The sequence below is a fragment of the Geotrypetes seraphini genome, chromosome 10 (assembly GCF_902459505.1).
Source record: "Geotrypetes seraphini chromosome 10, aGeoSer1.1, whole genome shotgun sequence".
Classification (NCBI taxonomy): Eukaryota; Metazoa; Chordata; class Amphibia; order Gymnophiona; family Dermophiidae; genus Geotrypetes; species Geotrypetes seraphini.
The window spans coordinates 96,428,950-96,454,537 of NC_047093.1; the positions used below are offsets into that span (position 1 = coordinate 96,428,950).

Here is a 25,588-nt window from a genome sequence, read left to right on the forward strand (position 1 = left end):
AGAAAGACAGACAGCGGGCAGGGAGAGAGACAGACAAATAAAGAAAGACAGACACACAGAAAGATAGGGGGCATGGAGAGAGACAAAAAGAAAGAAAAATAGACAGACAGCGGGCAGGGAGAAAGAAAGACAGACAGAAAGGGGGCCAAGAAAAGATTCAGACAGAAAGAAAAACAGACACACATAAAGACAGGGGGGCTAGGGAGAGAGACAGAAAGAAAGAAATACAGATAGACAGGGGACTAGGGAGAGACAAGGGGGCAGGGAGAGAGAAAGAAAGAAAAAAAGAAACACCTTAGTGTCCCCTTGTGCTAAAAGTCTACACATCTATTCTAGCACCTGTTAATGTAACGGGATTAAACACTAGATTAAAATACATTGGTAGCATACTCAGTTAATTTTTGGTGCAATCATCATTTTGGTGCAATCATCATTTTAATTGTGTATAATCTCCCCTCCATGATAATCTTAATGGTGTCCATTGTTTAGTTAAATCTTTAACTAATTGTAATAAATGCTCCTCATTCATCTGTATGGTTTCAATGGAGGGACAGAAATATACTCCTAAGTATTTCATTTTGCTTTTGACATATTGAAAGTTATATTTAGACAACTCAGTCAGCATACAAGGACAATTTAACTGCATTATTTCAGTTTTGGATTGGTTCAATTTATATCCTGAAATCTTGGAAAATGAATTTATAGTTTCCAATATAGCTTGACTAGAACAAGGCGTAATGTAAATCAAAACATCATCTGCATATGCCAAATATTTAATCAGTTTTTCCCCAAACAGTACTCCTTGAATTTTGCTGTTATGTTGAATTTTCAATAATAGAGGCTCAAGGGCTGTGTTAAAAAGCAAAGGCGACAATGGACAACCCTATCTCGTGCCTCTGGTTGGATGAAAAGGAGCTGTTAGTTTATTGTTAATGGAAATTCTGGTTAAAGGATTAGTGTAGAGAACTTTGATCATACTTATAGCAATTTGGGAGAAGCTGAACCAACATAATGTCTGAAAAAGGTGGGAAGAAAACTCCCTCCTCTAAATCTTCCCACCCTATGCTGCCTATTGAAAAAAGAAACACCATTCAACTCTGTCGAAGGCCTTTTCAGCATCCAAGGCCATAGTGATGTAATCATCTTCCATATTCACTGTGGATTGTATTACTTCAAGGAAAAGCCGTGAATTATCAGCAGATCTACCACTCAAGAACCCATGGAGATGATATTTGGTAGTATTTTTTGCAATCTTGAAACTAATATCTTGGAATAAATTGTAGCATCAATGTTTATCATTGAAAGAGGCCTATAACTCTGAACCATTGTTGGATCTTTGTCACCTTTAGGCAGGACTATAATTGTGGCTTCGGTAAATGTACCCTCCACCTTTTGTGACATAATAAAATACTTAAAGATAGATGCAAGTTTTGGCAGTAACAAGGACTTAAATGCCAAATAAAATTACACTGTCAAGCCATCTGGGCCAGGAGTTTTGTTTTTAGCCATATCTTTCAAGGCCTTATACACATCAGATTCATTAATATCTTTACAGAAAGAAGTATTGTCCTGTTCTGTTATCAAAGGATTCGCAATATCCTGTAAGAAACCAAACTTCTCAGCAACACAGCAATGGTGAATAATTCCTTATAGTATGTTTGAAAACAATCCAAAATAACTTTGTCACTGGTCATTAATGTATTGTTGGGGCTATTTATAGCTGATATGTAAGATTTTTCTTTTCTGCCCTTTAGGTAGTTAGCCAAAAGATTACCAACTTTGTTCTGGTCAAAGTAATAAGTAGCAGAATTTATAAAATTAGCAAGACCGGCCCTTTTGCTCAATATTGTGTTATATTGAAAAATAGATTTCTTCAAATCTTCCAAAGAAGAGATATTTCCAGGATCAGCTTGATGTTGATGTTCATATGCTTCAACATTCACCTCCAATTCTTGCAATGTTTTTAATATCTGGAGCTGGAAGGGCCCCATTACCTATTCACCCCGGACCCTACCCACACCCTTTCTTTTCCTCCCACCTTCACAAAATACTGGACACAAACTTACTGGAAAATATAGGCCGCAGCCCTGTTTAAACAACAATAACAATTAAAACATTATAACATCTGAGCTACCATAAACAGTCTTTATACCTTTAATTCCCCAATTCCCCGCCATCCTCAGCTAGGGCCTGGGGGTGGCAATGACCTCCATGTCCCTTAATGTACCATTCCCTGATGCTCACTCCCCCTGAGCTCAAGTCCTCTTACGGCTCATCGCTGGATGAGCCCACCCCCCAAAAATGCTTGGTAGTTTGGGACACCACTGTTGCAACATCCCTGAACCCCGATGCCAACTGAACCATCCACGGAAAGGAGGGAGGGAAAGCAACCCTTCAGGAACCAGGAGCCCCTGACCCCAGAAGGTCCCAGTTTATAAACCCTGCCCACCACTTGAACCTTCTATGCTTTGGCCAATCAGAAGTTCTGACCAGCCAAGGTGGGAAGAAAACTCCCTCCTCTAAATCTTCCCACCCTATGCTGCCTACCTAGTTCCGACGGGTGACTAATGGGACCTCCAGCCCAGTATTAAATTTTGCTTGTTGAGACGAGCTCTTGGGCTTACACTTGTTGTTTTTCTTTAACTTTGCAGAATAAGATATTATCATTTCTCTAATGTATGCTTTGAAAGCATCCCAAACAGTAACCCAGCCAGATTCTTCAACTTTATTAAATTTGAAATATTCCTCATTAGCCGTATTTATATGTTCTATAAATTCTGAGTCAGTTAGTAATGACACATTGAAATGGCAAGATGGTGCACCTTTCCGTGTTATATAAGGAACTCAACTTTATAGAAATCATCACATGGTCAGATATTATTGTAGAAGACATGTCAGTATGTTGGACCAATTTCATTAATGAGCTGGATAACAAAAAATAATCAATACATGAATAGGAGTTGTGAGGTGCTGAAAAACGTATAATTCTTACCTTCAGGATGCATAAGTCTCCAAGGATCTACAAGGTTAAAATGTTGTATAATGTTTTGCAACTTGGCCCAAGATCTATTCTTTATTTATCTTGCATTGGATTTCCTATCAATAGATGGTTGCAATACTAAATTAAAATCACCACCAATGACAACTGGTGTATCACTTTTGGTTGCAGGTAAATCAGCTAATGAATCAAAAAAAAAAAAATAGGATCATCATTATTTGGTATATATATAAATTGATAATATTCAATACTTCTTTTTTAATCTAAATTTTTGCCATAACCCACCTTCCATCCATTTCATTTATAGAAGATAAAAAATTAATGTCCTGGTGCTTCCAGAACAAGATGAAACTCCATTCCTCTTCCTATCAGCAGGAGAAAAGATGGTAGGGAGATCCCAACTGCAAGTCATTTTAGAAGCCTCTGTAGAATTCAAATGGGTTTCTTGCAGCAATACAATATCCGGGTTTTGTTGAGACAAATAAGTAATAAGTTTGCGTCTTTTAATAGGATTTTGTATTCCTTTCATATTAAGTGACACACCTTTGTACTATATCATCATCAAGACTGAATAACAAGACATAAAGATTAAGGGCTCCTTTTACTAAGTTGCGTTAGGGCTTTAATGCACGGAATAGTGCGCGCTACATTGCCATGCACACTAGACCTTAACGCCAGCATTGAGCTTGTGTTAATTCTAGAAGTGTAGCGCGTGGTAATTTCCTGCTTGCGCTAAAAACGCTAGTGCACCTTAGTAAAAGGAGTCCTAAATTATGTATATCCATGCTGAAACCTGCCCCTTCTTGGATAAATGACCAAGTAAGAGGAACCCCCCACCCCGGGTTAGTGAGTAGCATGAAGAGCTGCTAAAAAAAGCCTCTGAGTTATTAAAAAAAATAATTTTGTTAATAACGTGTATATAACTGCAAGTTCTAATCCAACTAACTCTCTCCACATACAATTTAAGCAATCAATTATGCATCAGCTTTAAAGTATAAATCATGGAGATTAACTAAATTATTTTAAATATAAATGCTATTAATTAAATAAAAGCAAAAGCTCAATTAATAGACTAAAATGGCTACACTCAAATTAACTACTGCAAAACATCACCATAGAGTATAGTTATGTTAATTGAACTGTGTTGTTGATAGTTAGCCGATAGCAACATTACTGGCAACAAATAGCTATCCTACAAATTAGCCAGATACTGTGTTGCAATGAAGCAGTCAGAAACTTTGTTGCTACTAAGCTTATTACATAATATTAAGCAACAATGAACAAATCCTTTCACCAGACAAGTTTTACAACCAAAAATTAAGTGCTGCTTTTATAAAAATGATGAGTGAAGAAGGAAAGCAGCAACATAAGTAGTTATCCCAAACAATAAAATAATAATACTATAATAACAATATACAATCCTAACTCATAATAAGCCAGAACTATTACACATACAGTTTATGCAACCAAATTAGGTAATTCTAACCATGAAAACACAATACTTAAACAACATCACATCATAACACATTAATTCTGATATGCATCATATCTACTCTTATCAACATCTGCAATACCATTTAGATGCCACTATATAAATAAGCACTAGACACAGCTTATTGTATTCATTCATGTCCCAAATCAAATCACCAATAGTTCTTTAATCACCAATTCATTAGTTCGTATTTAGTCCATATTTATTAAGCCAACATATTATATTGAAATTCATTTACTTTTTCACACTGAAGTGTGCCTCAGTATGCCACACTGAAACTGCTAATTGATTGAGATACTAGAGTGGTGACCATCCTCATTGGAACTTGGTGATTCATTTCATATGATTTTTTTAACAAACTTTTGTTTTAAATTACTTTTTCTTTAAATTACTATTCTCGGCATAATCATTTATGGCATTAGCTATTCGCTAAAAGTCTGAACATTTCTGCATGTATCATCCCAGACCTTGAGGATGAATGAAACGCGTCGGAGGGGAATGAGGCAGTAATGTTCTAAGCTAAGTAGCACTTTAAATTTTCTAAATTTTCTATATGAATAACGGATTTATGAATTAATGTTCGAGAATAAGCACTGGCACTTTACAATGAAATAGTAATTTAAAGAAAATGTTTAAAAAAATCATATGAAATGAATCACCACCGATTATAAGTTCCAATGAGGACGGTTACCACACTAAGATCTCAATCAATTAGCAGCTTCAGTGTGGCATACTGAGGAACTTCAGTGTGAAAAAGTGAATGAATGTTTAATATAATATGTTGGCTTAAAATATATGGACTAAATACGAACTAATGAATTGGTGATTAAAGAACTATTAGTGGATTATTCCTATTTTTTGTGCAAGTTGATATATGTTTCCAAAACAAATCAAGCATACATTTATACAGAAGGACTGCAACTAGACAGAACACATCAATAGCACTACAAAACATACTCATGTATATATAATAGTTATGTCAAATATTTTCCTTCCTCAATCTACAAATAAAAAGTGCCCTTTGCTCTTCCCTCTGACATCACATAAGGAATCAAGGCAGAGGTCAAGTGCAACTGACTCAGAAATATCAAGATAGCCAGTACTTTCCAGTTACAGCGCCTTCTACCAAACCGCAATAGCAGCCCCCAGCATCAGGAGCCTCACCGAATGACCCATGCTGCTCCTGATCCCCGCAGAATTCTACAAACATCAGGAGCAGCATGGGCCACCCAGCACAGCCCCGGCACTAAAAAAAACCCTCCACCATGGCACAGCTTTAAATAAATATAACAGCCAATATTCACATCCAAACAAGCATAAATCAGATTCAAACAATATGTACATTGAAGTGTAAAGGAAATTTTATTTTACAGTCGCACCTCAGTCACACTCGTATATATAACAATTAGCATTCAAATTCAGTACAATATATTAGACAGTAACATGTATCACAATAACAGTGAAATCAACAGCAGAATGTAGTAGTAAAAACCCCAAACCAAAAAATATATGACTAAGTTTTGCTAATATCAGAAGGCTGAATCGACTCCAAAAATTCACCCAGTAAGATCAGGTCCACAAAATCCTTGGTGCGATTATTAATGGTAACCCGCATTCTTGCTGGATACATGATACCAAACCTTGCATTAAGTTCTTTAAGCAGTGGTCTGTATGCTAAAAGTTGGTTTCTTATTTTAGTAGATGTCTTACTCAGATCTGGTACAAAGTAAATATTGTTCCCTTCATATTTAATGGATGCCTGAATTTTTGCTTTTTGCATGAGAGCTGTCAGCTGATTAAACCAAAGCAGTCTTGCTATTATGGGACAAGGAAACTTTTCCTTCTCCTTTGGCTGCCTTTGTGATGGAACTCTATGAGCAGATTCAATTTCAAAAGCCTGTTCAAAGTTTATATTCAGTAATGAAGGCACAAAATTAGTAAGAAACTTGGTGAGATTTTGTCCTTCTTTTCCTTCTGGTAACCCAAGCAGTCTGAAGTTTCTTGCACAGTTGTGAAAATCATCCAGCTCCTTTTCCAGTAAAGACACCCGATTCAACTACCGGTGAACTTCCTTTAAAGACTAATCTGTAGTGGACTGCTTATTCTCCAACTCTTCAGTTTGTTGATTAAACTGTGATAGATCCATTTTTATTTTACTTATGTCCTCCTTCATAACTTCAATGTCTTCTTTTGCTTCCATAAGCAGATCTGATCTCATCAATTACAATCTGTAACTGACTCCCATCTTCTTTGAAACGGCTTCTTTTCAATGGAGACACCAAATCAGATTTTGGATGCTTGCTCCCCTTTCCAGCAAATATTTACAGCTTAAGTCCAGTTAGTTAAATAATGCACAAATATTTGAAGTGAGTATATTAAGTTAAACTGAAGTTAACAGCAATTTTTGAACTTTCCTCATAGGAGCTCTGTTCTAAGCAGCCATTCTGTTCAGGCTCATTTAGAACCCCACTACAAGACATTTTTTAGATATATTAGTGATAGTAAGAAGTGCAAAAGTGGCATTGTGAGACTCAAAGGTGAAGGGGAGGAATAGGTAGAAGCTGATTTAAAAAAAGGCCAAATTGCTTAACAGATATATCTGTTCTGTGTTCACGGCTGAAGTGCTGGGAGCGGGACTGCAGAAGACAAATGTGCATAGGGATGGAGGAGTAATTGACCCTGACTGATTTTCAGAGGGTTGTGTTCGTGAGGAGCTAGCTAAAATAAAGGTAGTCAAAGCGAGGGGGCTTGATGGTGTACATCCTAGGGTGCTGAAGGAACTTAGAGAAGTTCTGGTAGCTCTGCTGACTGACCTTTTCAATGAGTCTCTAGAGTCAGGAGTGGTACCAGAGAACTGTCTTGGAGTGGGTGACCTCAATGAAGATGCACACCATGTAGGAGAGACAACCGGTGAAGCTGGAGAACAGTGACATTGTTCTTTGGTCTGCATCAAGGGACTTGATGCTGTAGAGCAGTGTTTCTCAATTTGGTCCTGGAGTACCCACTTGCCAGTCAGGTCTTCAGGATATCCACAATGAATATGCATGAAAGAAATTTGCATATAATGGAGGCAGTGTATGCAAATTTCTTTCATGCATATTGTGGATATTCAGAAAACATGACTGGCAAGGGGGTACTCTAGGACTGAGTTTGGAAACACTGCGGTAGAGACTCCAGCATCATTTGTAAGTGGGTGGCTTCTTAGCTGGCTTCCCCAACGCTGGAATTTCTTGTGATGTCGATGTCAAAGCCGATGCCAGAGTTTTCAATGTCTACACCTGTGAAGATTTGGTGATATCCAAGGGTGCGCCGAGCAACTGCTCCTGCTGAGTGCGACAAGCTTTAAGTGAGTGGGACTTTAGATCTGAACAGCGAGAACAAGTCTCAGTTTTGTGTTCAGGGCCTAGATAGATATTTTAGACACCATTTATGAGGGTCTGCAGCCAAAATAGACCACTGACACACCTTTTAAAACCCATCAAAAATCTCGACATACATGGAAAAAATACTCCAGCAACATTGAATTTAATTGTCACTGAAAAGTACGAGGAAAAAGAAGAAAGAAAAAAATATGTGAAAGTGGGAAGGCAAACTTAAACTGAATGGAGTCCAGCCAAATAGTACTTTGCTATGCAGAAAACAAAGAACAGAGGTGCCACGAGCCTCAGCAGGCGGGAAGGCAGTTGTACATGCGTAGGGCAGTCAGTTGTAAAGTTTCTTAAAATTTAAAGTGACAGTTCACTTTTCACACGGTCCGTCCCGGGATCTGTGGATGACATCACCCATATGTGAGAATGTGATGCCTGCTTGTCCTAGGATAATGTAAGCTATTCTTTAATTTAAGGACTCTCTTTCCCCAGTCACATGCGTAATCCATAAGTTATTGGCTCTTACTACACATCTTTCAGATGAAGACAAAGCCCTTTTTGACTTCTTTATTGCCATAGCTCTAAAAGTTGTCATTAATAAAAGGAAAGGTAATTCCCATTTATCATTGCACATGTGATGAAATTGGATATTACTAATAAAAAATATGACGACAACCTTTCTTATAACTCTTCAAAAATAAAAAAATGGACGTCTTTAGCCTATTATCTCTCATAACTCAGGAACAATTTTCTTTATTTAGTTTTTGGTGTGTTGTATACATTAATTGTATACATTTATTGTCCTCTTTATGATTATGAATCTTTTGTATTGCAACACTTTAAAAATTCAATAAATATTTGAAACAACAAACCACATGAGGCGTACTAAAGTCAGAGCCACTCTTAATGGACACCGTTTCCGTGCTTTCCTGCGTGCTGCACCTTGCACAGGGAGCTTCTGACGTTTGGCAGGTGAACTGCGTCCCCAGAACCTGTTCTCCCAGCCCAGGGCGCGTGACCCGGCTTCCCTCCACCCTCCCAAGCCGAGCTCGCGGCCCCGCTTTCTCCTCCTCCTCCTCCTCCTCCTCCTCCTCCTCGTCCGCTTCGCGCTGTCAGCGCAGCGAGAGCGCGCGGCCCGAGCTCAGCACGTGTGCGCGCGCCCTCCCCACCTCGCCATTTGGCGCTAACTCGGCGGCGGCGGCGGCGCGAGCGCACGGCGCTCCTCTTATCGTTCTCGTCCATTTTTGCTTTAAAGCCTCACCTGTGGCTGGAGGCTACCCGTCACTTGCGGTCTCCCGCTCAAGAGGAGCCGCTGACAGTCGTTGCAATGTCTCTTCTCGCTCGCCTGGTGAACGCCTAAGAGGATGGTAGTGGAGAGAGAAGCAGCTGCTTGCCGGCTCCGAGCCTTCCTCCTCTGCCGACTCGCACTAGCCGCCTGGCTGCTGAACGGCGCGGTCGCCTCCCCCTCAGGTAAGGGGCTTCCAGCATGACCTTGTTTGTTTGTACGACGTCGAGCCGGCAGCTTTAGTTTCCTCTTGGAGCAGCGCTTTTGCCCCTTCCCGACGTCGGGGCTCTTTTCCCCCGACCCCTGGTTGGTGCCTCGCGCTTTCACCCCCTCCGCGTCGACGGCAGAGCAGAGGGTCCGACTTGTTGGCTGTCAGACGAAACACGTGTGTCCCAAACCGTTTCTTACAATATGTGGGAGAATAAGGGAGAAACTACTTAGCTGCTTTAGGACTTCTCCAAGGTGTATCTTGCGTGTTAATGACTTTTTCCTTATTAAAGCTGGAGACAAAAAAAAAAAAGGTGATGATAGTGGTGTTAATGAAGATCGGTGCATGCTCTTAAAGTGGTAGCGTTTAATTTCTCGTTAGAAATTATGATTTAAGTAGAGTAACATGGCGCCAGATTGGTTTTGCAGAATGGCTATACAGTATGCTGTTTCACTGAGTACTTGTGAGAATAATCTTTATGGCAGCACTATAGTCTTTCTGAATATTTTAGGGGCAAGTCTATAAAGACTCCTGGTTTTAGATGAAAGAATAAAGTTTTCTTTTTGGGGGTCTCACATACTGTAACCAGAGCATGGCAGTGCCACCAATCATATGGGGTGGACTTTTTTTTTTTTTTTTTCCTAATCTATAGGGCCCTTTTACTAAAGTGAATTATGGGGCAGATGCAGCAAGCCTCACAGAAGAGCTGCATTTGTACTGCAAATACTGCAACCCAACCCCAAAAAACAACACAACCAACCCTCAAACCTACAAACCAAAACTAGTGCTTGAGGGAGATTGACTCAGGCACTGACAAGAAGGTAGACATTTAAATAATAATTGAAAAAAAAAAAAAAGCTGCAGGCAAGAATGTCATAGCATTTTGCCCCTCCCATCCCATTCCACCCTGACCTGACCTCCTGAACAATGCCTGGTGTCTAATGGCATTTTCTGACATGACCAGCTCCCTCTCCTGTCCCAAACCAAAAAGTGACATTCCTTCTTTCCTCTCTCCCTCCACCCTGACAAACAAACAACAGATGTCCTGGTGACTAGTGGGTGACCCTCCTGGGTCCTGTACTTTTCACGAGGCAGGAGCCTCATGAACCATCATCTGCAAAACGGTGGCACTCTGCCCTGAGTGAAGCATTCAGAGATGCACTGGGTGGGGCCAGAATACCATTTAAAGGGGAAATTTCCTTATATAGCACTCTGGATGCCTTGTATGGGACATCACAGGATGCCCCATACAAGGCAGGCTATTATTTTAAAGAGTGCAGCGCAAGTGGGCACCACCTCAAATAAGTTGTCTTTTATTTAAGATAACATTGGGGGGGTTCTCATTTTGAAATCTAGTCCCTAATTTCGTCTGGCATAATCTGACCTGTTCAGATGCTTATAAGTCACTTTTTAACCCTGGATATTATTTGCAATACTTGTGTGACATTCTTAAGAAAATTTAGAGCTCTTTTACTAAACAGTGGTAGAGGTTTCTACCGCGGGTTGGTGAGGTAAATGCTCCAATGCTCATAGGATTTCTATGAGTGTCAGAACATTTACCTCCTGGCCCATGGTAGACACCTCTTGTCATTTAGTAAAACCCTGTGGCGCAGTGGTTAGAACTATAGCCTCAGCACCCTGCAGTTGTGGGTTCATACCCTACGCCTCTCCTTGTGACCCTGGGCAAGTCACTTAACCCCCCATTGCCCCAGGGTCACAAGGATAGATAAAGTGTGAGCCCACTAGGACAGATAGGGAAAAATGCTTGAGTACCTTTTGTAAACCACTTAGGCTATGTGGTTTATAAATACTTAAATAAAATAAATAAATGACTTACCCCCCTCTTTAATCAAGCTGGTGCTGGTGAGGTAAGTGCTTACTGCACCACCGCTATGCTAAAAGTCTCTAGTGCAGCTTGATAAGAGGCCTTTAGTTATATGAAGAAAGAAAAATGATACATGCTGAGCTGTACATGTGTAGTTAATCTGTGTCTTGAAAGCAATAAGTAGTTTTCTAAAAACTCTGCAGAAAATACAGTATTTTGTTCTAGTTCAAAATTTGGGAAAAAAATTTACATCTGAACCCGTGTGCCAATGTGCATTGCATTATGTGTTGATGCCCAATAACTACATGTATAGGGTGCTTAATATATCAGTCCACAAACTGGTATAAAAGTCTGTCATGCATATTGATTGTGGATATCCTTAAAACCTGACTGGCTGGGGTTCCTCAGAACAGGTTTGGAAATCATTATTGTAAGTACATGTACAAACCTCCTTTTCTCTCAAACTTAAATTCTCAGTTAGTTATGATTGGCTAGCTAGATTTAAAGAAAATTGACCAGAGACTAGTAGAGAATGACACATTTGTCTCCGTCCCCCGCAGGAACTCAATTTACCTGTCCCGCCCCGTGAGTTTTGTCACTGTCCCTGCCCCATTCCTGTAAGCTCTGCTTTAACCATATAGGCCTCAAACACTTATGATTTTAAAGTGTTTGAGGCTTGTGCAGATGAGGATGGAGCTTGCAGGAATGGGGAAGGGACAGGAAAAGAACTCACGGGGACAGGGAAAAATTTGTTCCCGTGTCAGAGTATGATTGTAAAAATATATTGATATAAGAAAGATCTTTAGCAATTACATTCTAAAAAGCATTGAAACATCATGGTTTTTAAAACAGTAAACCTGAAAAGAAATGCATGATCATATCAGAGAGGGAAGGTCATTCCATAGTGCATTTAATAGAAAGGAAAAAGATTGAGCGATTTTGCTAGTTGATTGGCGCTTAACCGAAGGAAAAGATAGCTTATATAAATGAATTATTGTGCAACTCCAAACATTTGAAGAGTTTAAAGTTAAGGGTATCGGAGAGTCAAGCAATTCATGAATAATTTTATAAGCAATACAAGTGCATTTAAACTGAACTCTGAAACAAAACGGGAGCCAGTGTAAGTTTATAAAAAAATGGAGTGACATGGTTGAATTTTGGCTTTCTGAAAACTAGTCATGCCTCAGTGTTCTGTATTAATTGTAACCTTTTATGGTTCCCTTTACTTAGACCAGGGGTAAGCAATTCCGGTACTCGAGAGCCGGAGCCAAGTCAGGTTTTCAGGATATCCACAATGAATATGTACGAGATGGATTTGCATGCACTGCCTCCTTGAGATGCAAATCTATCTCATGAATATTTATTGTGGATATCCTGAAAACCCTGCCTGGCTCCGTCTCTCGAGGACTGTAATTGCCTACCCCTGACTTAGACCAACATAAATGGAATTGCATAATTCAAATCAAAAATCATTGTTCAACCAGTTCTGTAGCTGAGAGAGAGGTTATTGATTGCAAGAGGTATGCAGTGTGCCATCTAAAGAGACAGTGGTTAGAACAAAGACTTCTGAGGTGCAGTATGTTGACTGGTATAGAAAAAAAAACCACATTATGTGCCTAAGGGGAAAAGGTTTTTATTGATTTTATGTCCAGCATGTGTTCTTATATGGTAGTTCTTATTGGTGCAGAAAGTGAGCAACATGGCTGTGACTTGTACAACAGTCCTTTAACAATTTTAACCTGGAGAAATTTTTGAACTTTTTGATCCAAAGAAGGAAAGGGATGCTTTAGAGAGGGTAGTTATTAAGGTGCATTGCACATTAATGTTGATTACTATAAGATACTTAGTAAAGTTGCAAAGCATGCAGATGTATTTAAAACATCTCACTACTATGTAAAATTAATAATGCAGCATGCGATGAACACTGAAAGCTAAGTTGTTTCTGGAAAAATAACATCAGTTAAAAGCTGGTGGTATTTTTCCTGGCCAGGAGGATTGTTCCATATTGTAAAGGAGCCAATCACTAATGAATAATTATTATCCCCTTTTGCTGAGCTCCTATCTTTCCCAAAGAACCCATTCTTCTACAGACTCCCTCCCCAACTAAGGCTTAGCCGTATATACTGTACATTCCTTAGGTCTAGGGCGGGGGTTATCAATTCCAGTCCTAGCGAGCCATAGGCAGGTCAGCTTTTCAGGATATCCACAATAAATATGCATGAGATAGATTTGAATCTCAAGGAGAGGCAGCGAATGCAAATCCATCTCATATATATTCATTGTGAATATCCTGAAAACCTGGCCTGCCTGTGGCTCTCTAGGACCGGAATTGCTTACCCCTTGTCTAGGGTATAGAGGGCAGGAGTGATCCCCAGTCACTCCTGCCTCTGCCAGCACTGAGTTCAATATGCACCAGAAACCCCTTGAGGTTGTCTAAGTCAAGCTGCATATAAAACAGGCCAACTTTTACTACTTCTTAATAACTACCGTATTTTCACGCATATAACGCGCGCGTTATACGCGTTTTTACCTACCGCGCATACCCCTCGCGCGTTATATGCGTGAGCGCGGTATACGAAAGTTTTAAAACATAGTTCCCACCCCGCCCGACGCCCGATTCACCCCCCCAGCAGGACCACTCGCACCCCCACCCCGAACGACCACTCGCACGCGCTCCCACCCGCACCCGCATCCACGATCGGAGCAAGAGGGAGCCCAAGCCCTCTTGCCCGGCCGACTCCCCGACGTCCGATACATCCCCCCCCCGGCAGGACCACTCGCACCCCCACCCCGAAGGACCGCCGACTTCCCGACAATATCGGGCCAGAAGGGAGCCCAAACCCTCCTGGCCACGGCGACCCCCTAACCCCACCCCGCACTACATTACGGGCAGGAGGGATCCCAGGCCCTCCTGCCCTCGACGCAAACCCCCCTCCCCCCAACGACCGTCCCCCCCCCCAAGAACCTCCGACCGCCCCCCCAGCCGACCCGCGACCCCCCTGGCCGACCCCCACGACCCCCCCACCCCCCTTCCCCGTACCTTTGGAAGTTGGCCGGACAGACGGGAGCCAAACCCGCCTGTCCGGCAGGCAGCCAACGAAGGAATGAGGCCGGATTGGCCCATCCGTCCTAAAGCTCCGCCTACTGGTGGGGCCTAAGGCGCGTGGGCCAATCAGAATAGGCCCTGGAGCCTTAGGTCCCACCTGGGGGCGCGGCCTGAGGCACATGGTCGGGTTGGGCCCATGTGCCTCAGGCCGCGCCCCCAGGTGGGACCTAAGGCTCCAGGGCCTATTCTGATTGGCCCACGCGCCTTAGGCCCCACCAGTAGGCGGAGCTTTAGGACGGATGGGCCAATCCGGCCTCATTCCTTCGTTGGCTGCCTGCCGGACAGGCGGGTTTGGCTCCCGTCTGTCCGGCCAACTACCAAAGGTACGGGGAAGGGGGGTGGGGGGGTCGTGGGGGTCGCCAGGGGGGTCGCGGGTCGGCTGGGGGGGCGGTCGGAGGTTCTTGGGGGGGGCGGTCGTTGGGGGGGAGGGGGGTTTGCGTCGAGGGCAGGAGGGCCTGGGATCCCTCCTGCCCGTAATGTAGTGCGGGGTGGGGTTAGGGGGTCGCCGTGGCCAGGAGGGTTTGGGCTCCCTTCTGGCCCAACTACCAAAGGTACGGGGAAGGGGGGTGGGGGGGTCGTGGGGGTCGCCAGAGGGGTCGCGGGTCGGCTGGGGGGGCGGTCGGAGGTTCTTGGGGGGGCGGTCGTTGGGGGGGAGGGGGGTTTGCGTCGAGGGCAGGAGGGCCTGGGATCCCTCCTGCCCGTAATGTAGTGCGGGGTGGGGGTAGGGGGTCGCCGTGGCCAGGAGGGTTTGGGCTTCCTCCTGGCCCGATATTGTCGGGGAGTCGGCGGTCCTTCGGGGTGGGGGTGCGAATGGTCCTGCCGGGGGGGGGATGAATCGGACGTCGGGGGGGGGGTGAACGGAGAGTCGGGACAGCGCACGGAGAGGCGGGGCAGTGCACGGAAGTCAGGGGGGTGAACGGAGAGTCGGGACAGCGCACGGAAAGTCAGGGCAGTGCACGGAAGTCAGGGGGGGTGAACGGAGAGTCGGGACAGCGCACGGAAAGTCAGGGCAGTGCATGGAAGTCAGGGGGGGGGTGAACGGAGAGTCGGGACAGCGCACGGAGAGGCGGGGCAGTGCACGGAAGTCAGGGGGGGGGGGAACGGAGAGGCGGGACAGCGCACGGAGAGGCGGGGCAGTGCACGGAAGTCAGGGGGGGTGAACGGAGAGTCGGGACAGCGCACGGAAAGTCAGGGCAGTGCACGGAAGTCAGGGGGGGGTGAACGGAGAGTCGGGACAGCGCACGGAGAGGCGGGGCAGTGCACGGAAGTCAGGGGGGTGAACGGAGAGTCGGGCAGCATGCGCGGTATAATCGTGAGCGCGTTATACCAAAGTTTTTGTGCTTATCATCGTGATTTCTGCGCGCTATACACGTGTGCGCGTTTTATACGGGTGCGTGTTATTTGCGTGAAAATACGGTACTCCCCTTAGCTTTATGCCTTTTTTCAGTTGTATACAATCTGAGGCAGTGGAGGGTTAAGTGACTCGCCAAGATCACAAAGAGCCTGGCTTAATTATGGCTATGCAAAACAAAAACAGGCAGAAACATATATATTTATGAATATACTTAACCCTTTCAGGACCAAGGGACATATTTGTCCCATAACTTTAAAATCCTATAAATTTTGATTGGGATAGTCTACAGTTCTAAATTTGATATGTACGGATTCCATATGATACTGCCTTTATGTAAACAAACTGGTTCCGACATTCATTCATTAGCGTCGTTGCCAGATTGACGAGAAGATTCACTTGCCACACTGTCCATAAGCCAGAAGTTTGATTTAAAAAAAAAAAATAATATTTCACAAAAAAAAATCAATTTTTTGGCATCTGCAAGCCCTTTTTTACCATAAAAATGTCGTCAAAACCACAAAAATTGGCCTAAGATCCTTATGGTCCTGAAAGGGTTAAAGGAATGATCCTCTTGGGCCAATGTGAAATAAAGGCACATACATGAAAAGCTCCAAGGTATAAGATTGTTTGGAGAGACTTCAGTACTGGGGGACTGCTCTAAGTAACAAAGGCAGTTTAATCCAAGATGGTATGTCGGATGTGGCACTGATAAGCGCATGCCTAAATGTCTCGAGATTTAATGCAAACCAAATATAAAAATCCCAATAAATGTGTCCAAATATGTATTAAGTATTCTTTTTTTGTAAGTCTTTAATCATTTTCAAACTTATACAAAGTGCAAACAAAATATCCAATCAGAAGAATTTTTACATAAACAGCGCTTATCTTCAATCGGATAATAAATAAAATATTTTACTTTTCCCCCTCCCTGGATGTGTATAAAGATTATCAAGGAATTAAAGGTTCATCTATTAGTCAGACTTTAAGTTAACAAATGTCTCTAATGGACCCCATATTTTTTAAAAATTTATATTATTTACCATTTGATCTGCATACATTCTTTTGAATTTGTAATACAAACAGAGTGTTCCCCACCAAAAAGAATAGTTTAGCCTATCCCAGTTTTTCCAGTTTCTGGTTATCATCTGTATGGCCACCCCTGTCATGATCAGAAGAAGTCTGCTTTTGTATATGTTTATTTGATTCTTAGCAGTCAACAATGTCCCAAATAGGACCACATCGTAAGATAATGGTATCGATACCTCAAGTACCATATTAATTTCCCCCAATATTGATTTCCAAAAATTGAGTACTCCTTTTGAGATAGGTCCACCCAATCAATAGTATACAAACAGTCCATTTGCCAACCCTACTTGAAAAATCATATAAGGTGACCACAAATTTTTTTTAAAATATCACAATCAATAAAAAACAACAAAAAGAAAAATTTATCTGAATCAAAGAGGAATTATAGTGACTGCCCAACAGAGTTCCATTTCGATCCTTCTTCAGGGGCAGAAACGGATTCACACTTTTCATGCGTACAAAAATGACGTCTATGAATAAAACGCTCTTCATGTGTACAAAAATAGTGTCTATGAATAACACGCTCCAAAAGTTCACAGTGAAGGCTGTTTCACATATTTGGACCCATTCACTGGGATTTTGATATTTGGTTCGCATTAAACCTCAAGAGACAGTATGATGTACACTTCTTCCTATGTATTTGCGGTTTCAGTAATCGCGGTTTTGATTATTCACGGTTTTAGCTTGCTGGCTCCTTCCCCCCATTACATCAGCTTGTATAAAGAAATTGCTGATTCCCAGCACTTTCTTCACCATATTTTGCCTTTCCTTCAGGAACAGGCCAGGTCTCCCACCATGTTTTATAACAGTTTCACCATATTCATGATGGTTTTCTGTATTTGCGGTTCTGTTAATCCCCTATCACAGCGAATGCAGAGGGAGAAGTGTACAGAGGGACTCATTTAGGCATGTTTGAGATCCTGTTTTGAGTTAAACTGCCTTTGTTATCTGGAGCAGTCCCCCAGTACTGAAGTCTCTCCAACCAATTTTATACCTTGGAGCTTTTCATGTACTTTATGCGCCTTTATTTGAGATTGGCCCACAGGGATCATTCCCTTAAGTATATTGATAAATATATATTTTCCTGCATGTTTTTGTTTTGCATTGTTTTGTCTACTGGTAGTTCATTGTTGTTTTTTTTATTTACGGATTCATTATGGCTATTCATTTTTCCTGTATGTTTGAAAAGACAATTATAATTATAATGCCTTATATTGGTTGTATATTTTTAATCTATGTATACACTGTCCTAGGTGGCCTTATGCTGGAAGAGATCAATGGCTTAATTTTATTTAACATGAGTATAAGTTCCAAGCTTACTTTTTAAAATATTGAGACATTTTGGTCTAAAGAATTTTAGTTGAAATATTGAGATAAAGGAAACATCAGTGCTTATCACTAGAAATGTTTTTGTTTTGTCGTAAGGTCCCATCAGAGACCTATTTTGCCATCCTCCAATTTCTTACTGCCATGTACTTCCTTCACTGAAAGTCTCCATTAATTCTGTATCAGCCAGTAACAAAATCATTGTCTGAAAAATAGCCAGGAGACTGCGTGACCAGATGGCTAATGGGTAAAAATAGCAGCTTGAGCCCTTTATTTCTATGACATAGTAGTGATTCATTTTTGTTTTAATGTACAGTATACTGCTTCTTCTTCTGAATCACTTCTCACTAATCCCCAACGACAGCAATATTCCCAGTGCACCGATCTTTGGTTGCTTCCCTCATGTTTACCCTTCTCTTTCACCATATGGAATTGCTTACCCACAGTTAAACACAACCTACGCCAGCTACATTTTGTACTGGCACTCAGCAAGTGTTTTCCTTGTAGAAATGTTGTGATATGTATATTGTTTAAATGTATGAGAAATAAGCTATATTAGAGACATAATCAAAATGAGATCTAGAGCAGGAATTGCAGATAGGAAACTGAAATGTGTTTTTATTTTTGTTGTTGTGGTTATGTAGTCTTTGCCAGTGTTTTCATCCTAGTTACGGAGATACCCTTCAACCAGTGTAATTGCTACAGTGAATATGCATGAGTGGTTTACATACAGTACATAGGGTTTTCAGTGTGTACAAGTATTTCTCTTGTATATTCATAGTAACAGTAAGTGATGGCAGACAAAGATCCTTTCCTAACTCTGGCCCAGATGCACTAAACTCTCGGATCATCTAACAAGCATTGTTAACTGGTTTAGTGATGACCTAATTTGCCAACCCAACGTACACAATGGCTCAAGCGTGCTTTTCCATCCATTCTTACATTCTCTGACTCTCCCATGCAAACAACCTCATTTGTATTAAAATAAGGACATTAATATTAAAATGAGTACTCTGATCGAGGGCCTAACATTGCTAAGGCAAATTTAGCAGCGGCTAATAATGACCCAAAATAAAAACAGTGGTTACTTTATTCTAAACTGGGTGAAGATCTGTTCTCTGCATGTTTGAAAGAGACTGTACCTGAATTCAAGAACGTGTGGGATAGGCATGTGGGATCTCTCAGAGAGAGGAAGAGATAATGGTTACTGCAGATGGGCAGACTGGATGGGCTAGTTGGCCTTTATCTGCCATCATGTTTCTATGACCTAGTGGTCACTGCAGTGTTTTTAGTACTGTCTTTTCCTAGGTAAGTGCTTCTGTGATTTGTGGAAGTTACTGCTCTTATGGTATGCCTGAATTGCTCTGTAGGTCCTGATGACATTTGTAATGTTTGGTATTACTTAAGTTCACACTATAGCTGTATTTGGATTTAGATCATATCTTTCTCAGTAATGTCTCAAGGCAAGTTACATTCAAGTACAGTAGGTATTTTTCATGTCCATGGAGGGCTTATAGTTTTAAAGTTTTGTATCTGAGGCAATGGAGGCTCAAGCAACATCAGTGGGATTTGAGCCCTGGCTTTCCCAGTTCTTAGCTGGCTGCTCTAACCATGATGGTAATTGGCAAACTAAAGGCTAATGGAGCTAAGCCTGATTGCCCTTTTGCAACCTATTAAAAACATTGCTAGGTAAATTATTTTATTGCTATAGTGCAGTGTGACATATCGCAATAATAGGGAAAATCAGAATGGAGGGGGGTTTAAAACTTTTTCACATCACTGTATTCCTATTTGTTACTTTTTAATAATGTTTTCATTTGAATATAAGTATGCATATATTTTATTTACAGCTTTATATATTTTTTCCAGTTCAATAGAAATAATTTAACTTAACTGTTGGGTATGGTTCATAGATAACCCCGCGAAAGACAAAGGTGCGCGCCGACAACTGAGCGCAAGATGGAGGTGTGCGCCGAAGAAAATTACAGTTTTTAGGGGATCCAACGGGGGGGTTTTGTTGGGGAGCCCCCCCCAGTTTACTTAATAGAGATCGCGTCAGCGTTATGGGGGGTTGTAACCATAAAAACAGGGAAAAAGTGAAGTTTTCAGTAAAATGTGGGGGGTTACAACCCCCCAAACCCCCCACAATGCCCCCACAACGCGGCGCGATCTCTATTAAGTAAAGTGGAGGGGTTCCCCCCCACGCCCCCCCGTCGGAGCCCTAAAAACAATAATTTTCTGCGGCGCGCACCTCCGCACTGCGCTCAATTGTCTGCGCGCGCCTTTGTCCCAGCGTGCTTTTGACCTGACACCGTTGGGTATAAGGGAGGGGGATATTTGATGCGAGTTAGAATTTGATGATATATTCAGTGATGTTAAAGTATAAATGATTATATTATATGTTACACTTATGGCATCACTGAAGCCATCTGTACAGTGCGCAGCAGCTTCGAAAAAAGCCAACAGGATGCTGGGCATCATAAAGAGGGGCATAACAACCAGAACGCGGGAAGTCATCATGCCATTGTATCGAGCGATGGTGCGTCCACATCTGGAATACTGCGTTCAGTATTGGTCGCCGCACCTCAAGAAGGACATGGCGGTACTTGAGAGAGTCCAAAGGAGAGCAACAAAAATGGTAAGAGGGCTGGAACACTGCCCATACGCCGAGAGGTTGGATAGGCTGGGGCTCTTCTCTCTGGAGAAAAGGAGGCTCAGGGGAGATATGATAGAGACCTTCAAGATCATGAGGGGCATAGAGAGGGTGGATAGGGACAGATTCTTCAGACTGAAGGGGACAACAAGTACGAGGGGGCATTCGGAGAAACTGAAGGGAGATAGGTTCAAAACAAATGCAAGGAAGTTTTTTTTCACCCAAAGGGTGGTGGACACTTGGAATGCGCTACCGGAGGAAGTGATCAAGCAGAGTACGGTACAGGGATTCAAACAGGGATTGGACGGATTCCTGAGGGATAAAGGGATCGTGGGATACTGAGGGAGGAGCTGGGATGTAACACAAGTATAGAAAGCTAACCAGGTAATAAGTATAGAAACCCAACCAGGTCGTGCATGTGCAAGACCGGAGGGTTAGGACTTCGATAGGAAGACAGGACTTCAATGAGAAACCAAGGTGGCAAGGGAGCCCCTTCTGGTGATTCAGACAGGTCGTGACCTGTTTGGGCCGCCGCGGGAGCGGACTGCTGGGCAGGATGGACCTATGGTCTGACCCGGCGGAGGCACTGCTTATGTTCTTATGTTCTTATGAATAAAGATAAACCCCCCAAAAATAATGTAACTTCTCAATTTTTAGAAAATATAATTTGGCATAATTTTCAAAAAAGCTTGTCTTTGCACCCCCCTCCCCTGCCTCACCACCATGCACCAGCCCAGCTCAAACCAACTGCTGCTCAGAACACATCATGACTTGCACATCTGCTTTCCTGGCTTAGAGGGAACATTGATCCAGGATATCCCAAGCTTGTAACTAAGGTTAAAATAGTAGTTGGATATTTAAAGAATTCTGTTTACATAGATAGAATCCCTGGCACCTCATTTGAAGTCCTGGGTGGGAGCACCACGCAGGCCCTACAGTTGTTAAGGCCAGCCTGGTCAAAGATACATTGTTAGTCCAATAAAAAGGTCAACTACTTAGAAAGACAGGCTAAAAAGCCACCTTTTATTATTGGGAAACAAAAGAAAACGGACTACATAATATATTGTGATGTTCTCACCCACAGAAAAAAAGTGCACTAATTACAGAAATAGGCTGGAGTAGACAAGAGTTCAGTTTTAGCCTGTCTTACCCCCACCCTTCTCTTTCCTGCAAGATGGAGGGAGAGGTCTGCATTAGGAAGTAGAGTGGCTCTCCCTCGTTATGCTCTGTTCAGTCTTGTCTTGCCTCCCTCCCCTCCTATCTTTCTGTGGCTTCAGATTCACTAGCTTAGGGTTACCAGACATCCAGGAAAACCTGGCCATGTCCTGTTTTTAGAGGACTGGCCGAGTCCCCGTAGGGATTTCAAAACCCAGTAGTTTTTAAGTCCCCAAGCTCGGGGCAATGTCTGGAGGCCCTCCGTACATATGCGAATGTTGAAGTGATGTGATATATTGGCGTCCGCACATGCACAGAGGCCCTCTAGATGTGGCCCCGAGCTTGGAGAAAGAGTCTGGCGGTTTGCATGGGGGTAGGAGTGGAATGGGGCAGGGCCTCTTTTTTTTTATTTTTTTTTTAAGGAAATCTGGCAACCCTACACTAGCTAATAGTCACAGCGCAGATCTCTTTGTGCCCTGCATAGCACAGCTCCTGATGCTCCCCACAGAAAGCTGTGATTTCCTTGTTTGTCTATTGGAAGAATGGGCCCTGGGGAAATTGATTCATGTTTTGATTGGCTAAAGGACAGAAGTATCTTATTATTCCTGTTAGTCATGGCAGTTGAAATTTCCTCTGCTGGCAACACTTATGTAACATTCTGGTTTCTTAATTGCTCTGCTAAGGCACCATTTTAAAGTATTTTTTGTTTGGATGAGTTTAGCAATTTGCCTGCCTTAATCTTAGTGGAGGAGCAAGCTTGTGGTTAGAGTAAATGGATGAAAATCAGGGAAGCCAGAGTTCAAATCCCACTGGTGCTCCTTGTGATGTAGGGCTAGATTCACTAAGCCCACCGATCGTGTTTGCGATCGTGTACCGACCTGATTTTCCTCCGACCCGATTCACTAACCTCATGGCTGATCAACCTCCGATCCGATCCACGCATGCAAAGTAGGAAGGCAGTGATTCACTAAACAAAATCGGAAACACCGACTGGGCTGGCCGATCAAAAAAGAAGCGACTGCTGGGGACCAGTCGGTCACGTCCTTTCCAACTGACTTACTATCTGCTGCCCCGTCTCTCTGCCAACTCTCCTGCTCTTGAAATCCCAGCCCTGAAAAAGTAAAAACTACCCTGCTCTTGCAGCCCCGACTCTCCTGCTCTCTGCCGCCCTTCCCCGCAGTGCGAGCCTGTGGTTTTAATTTGAGTCGGTGTGGGGCATGCCTCCAATTGCCCCCATTTGCACGAGGACACGTTGTGGATCAGTCAGCGTACCACCGATCGGATAGGATCGGTGAGGTAAGTGAATCTAGCCCTTAGGTCATTTCACACTCCTTTGCCTCAGGTATGAAATTAAATTGTAAGTCCTCTGGGGACAAAGAAATACTTACCACACCTGAAGATAACTCATATTGAGCTATCACTGAAAAAGCATGAATGAGTATGTATCCCTTGGAAAATTATTTTCTACATCCCATTTTTGAAAGAAACATAATTTCTGCCTAGTCTTTCTCTGTCAGAGTAAAAAAGTCAGGACCATTGGATATTCTGAAGAGAATGAATCCTCTTTTACCTGCCTAAAACTTTTAGGGAATCTGAAGGAAACCCCATACACATACCATCCCACTGAGCCTAGATTTGGGAGTGTTGCCTCTTTGGCTCTACCTATAAAATGTCTGTAATTAAAGTGAAACTTAACAAAAAAATCACAAAAAATTATTAGGCCTCTGGACAAATAAATTATAAGATACTAGCTTTATAGCCCATTACATTAACGGGTGCTAGAATATATGTGTGTCTGTCTTTATTTCTTTCTCTCTCTGTCTCCTTAGCCGCTTTTTCCTGTCCATTCTCCCTTATTTTTACCTCCCCTGTGTCCACCACCACCCCTTCACTGCTCCCCTTATCCAGCAGCAGCCCTTCTCCCTTTGTTTTACCTCCCCCCTGTCCATCAGCACCTCTTCCTGCTCCCCATATCCAGCAGTAGGCCTCCCTTAATTCCCCCCCTGTCCATCAGCACCTCTTCCTGCTCCCCCTGTCCAACAATAGGTCTCCATTCCTTCCCCCCGTCCATCATCACCTCTCCCTGCTCCCTCTGTCCAGCAATAGGCCTCCCTTCATTCCCCCCTGTCCATCAGCACCTCTTCCTGCTCCCCCTGTCCAGCAGTAGGCCTTCCTTCATTTTCCCCTCTGTCCATCAGCACCTCTTCCTGCTCCCCCTGTCCAGCAGTAGGCCTCCTTTAATTTCCCCCCCTGTCCATCAGCACCTCTTCCTGTTCCCCCTGTCAAGCAATAAGCCTCCCTTCCTTCCCCCCCTGTCCATCATCATCTCTTCCTGCTCCCTCTGTCCAGCAATAGGCCTCCCTTCATTTCCCCCCCCCCTGTCCATCAGCACCCCTTCCTGCTCCCCCTGTCCACGGGAGTTAGTACAGGGCCGGTGTCTGCCATTCTCATCAGAGTCCTTGCGCCCCTCCCCCCTTCCCTTCCCACGGACCTGACTACCTACCCGGCGATTCAAGCAGCGTGTGCAGCTGTCTTCACACGCTGCTTCGGGTCCTTCTACTGCCCTGATTTACTCTGGCACGTCCCTGATGACATCATCAGAGACGCGGCAGAGCAAATCAGGGAAGTAGAAGGGCCCGAAGCAGCGTGTGAAGACTGGTGCATACGCTGCTTGAATCGCAAAGGTAGCCGGGTCCGCGGGAAGGCGGGTGAGCGGAAAAGGACTCGACTCCTGTGGTCTGTCGCAGAGGGTGGCCAGGCTCCATTTCAGCCGCAGGGAAGGCTCACTGCCCCAGCTCCTTACCCGTCCGCAGCCCGGCCCAGGTCTCCCGCGCTTTCTCAGCGGCCCGGCTCGCTCGGTTGTTTTTTTTTTTTTTTTTTGTTTACCTGACCACTCCGCTTCCTGCAATCGCTGCTCTCCGTCAGTGACGTAATAAGTGCGCATGCGCACTTGTCTTGCCACATCCCGACAGAAAAGGGATCAGGGAACACGCGAGGCAAGTGCGCATGCGCAGCTAGCATTTTATTATTTAAGATAACTGGGCCCATTTTCAGACCATGGATTGATAGTGAACCTGGATATTCAGATCTGGGGCAATGTCCGGCCACTGGCATTGAATTTCTTGGTTAAAATCAGCCACTGAAGACTTATCCAGCCAAACTGATATCCAGCCAAACTTATTTCACATGGTTTCTTTGTGCTCAGAGAAACGCTGGAGTTTTGAGTCCACTATGTGAGCAAACAACCCACTGTGGAAAGTGGCTCTTGTACACAATTATGGGAAAGCAAGCACAAGAAAAGAATAAAATATTTGTGCAGTGATTGAGAACAAGAGCCACTTTCCACAGTGGGTTGTTTGCTCACATAGTGGACTCAAAACTCCAGCGTTTCTCTGAGCATAAGAACATAAGAATTGCCGCTGCTGGGTCAGACCATCATGCCCAGCAGTCCGCTCACGCAGCGGCCCTCTGGTCAAAGCCCTACCAGCGTACGTCCCTTGCTCAGAAGGAACTTGTCTAACTTTGTCTTGAATCCCCTATGACAGACTCCAGAAGAGCGTTCCAGTTTTCTACCACTCTCTGGGTGAAGAAGAACTTCCTTACGGTGAAGAAGAACTTCCTTACGTTTGTACGAAATCTATCCCCTTTCAGCTTTAGAGAGTGCCCTCTCGTTCTCCCTACCTTGGAGAGGGTGAACAACCTGTCCTTATCTACTAAGTCTATCCCCTTCAG

The 25,588-nt window shown here is 43.3% G+C and overlaps 1 protein-coding gene across 1 annotated transcript in view; it reads left to right on the top strand.

The window, feature by feature from the left end:
- Window positions 1-8,816: 8,816 nt before the first annotated feature.
- The window catches only part of NPDC1 (neural proliferation, differentiation and control 1), a 348,849-nt gene continuing 332,077 nt past the window's right edge, over window positions 8,817-25,588 (top strand). The window contains exon 1 of the mRNA XM_033959938.1: window positions 8,817-9,328. Coding sequence (XP_033815829.1) covers window positions 9,223-9,328 — 106 coding nt within the window. The 5' untranslated portion in view covers window positions 8,817-9,222. The remainder of the gene's footprint in view (window positions 9,329-25,588) is intronic.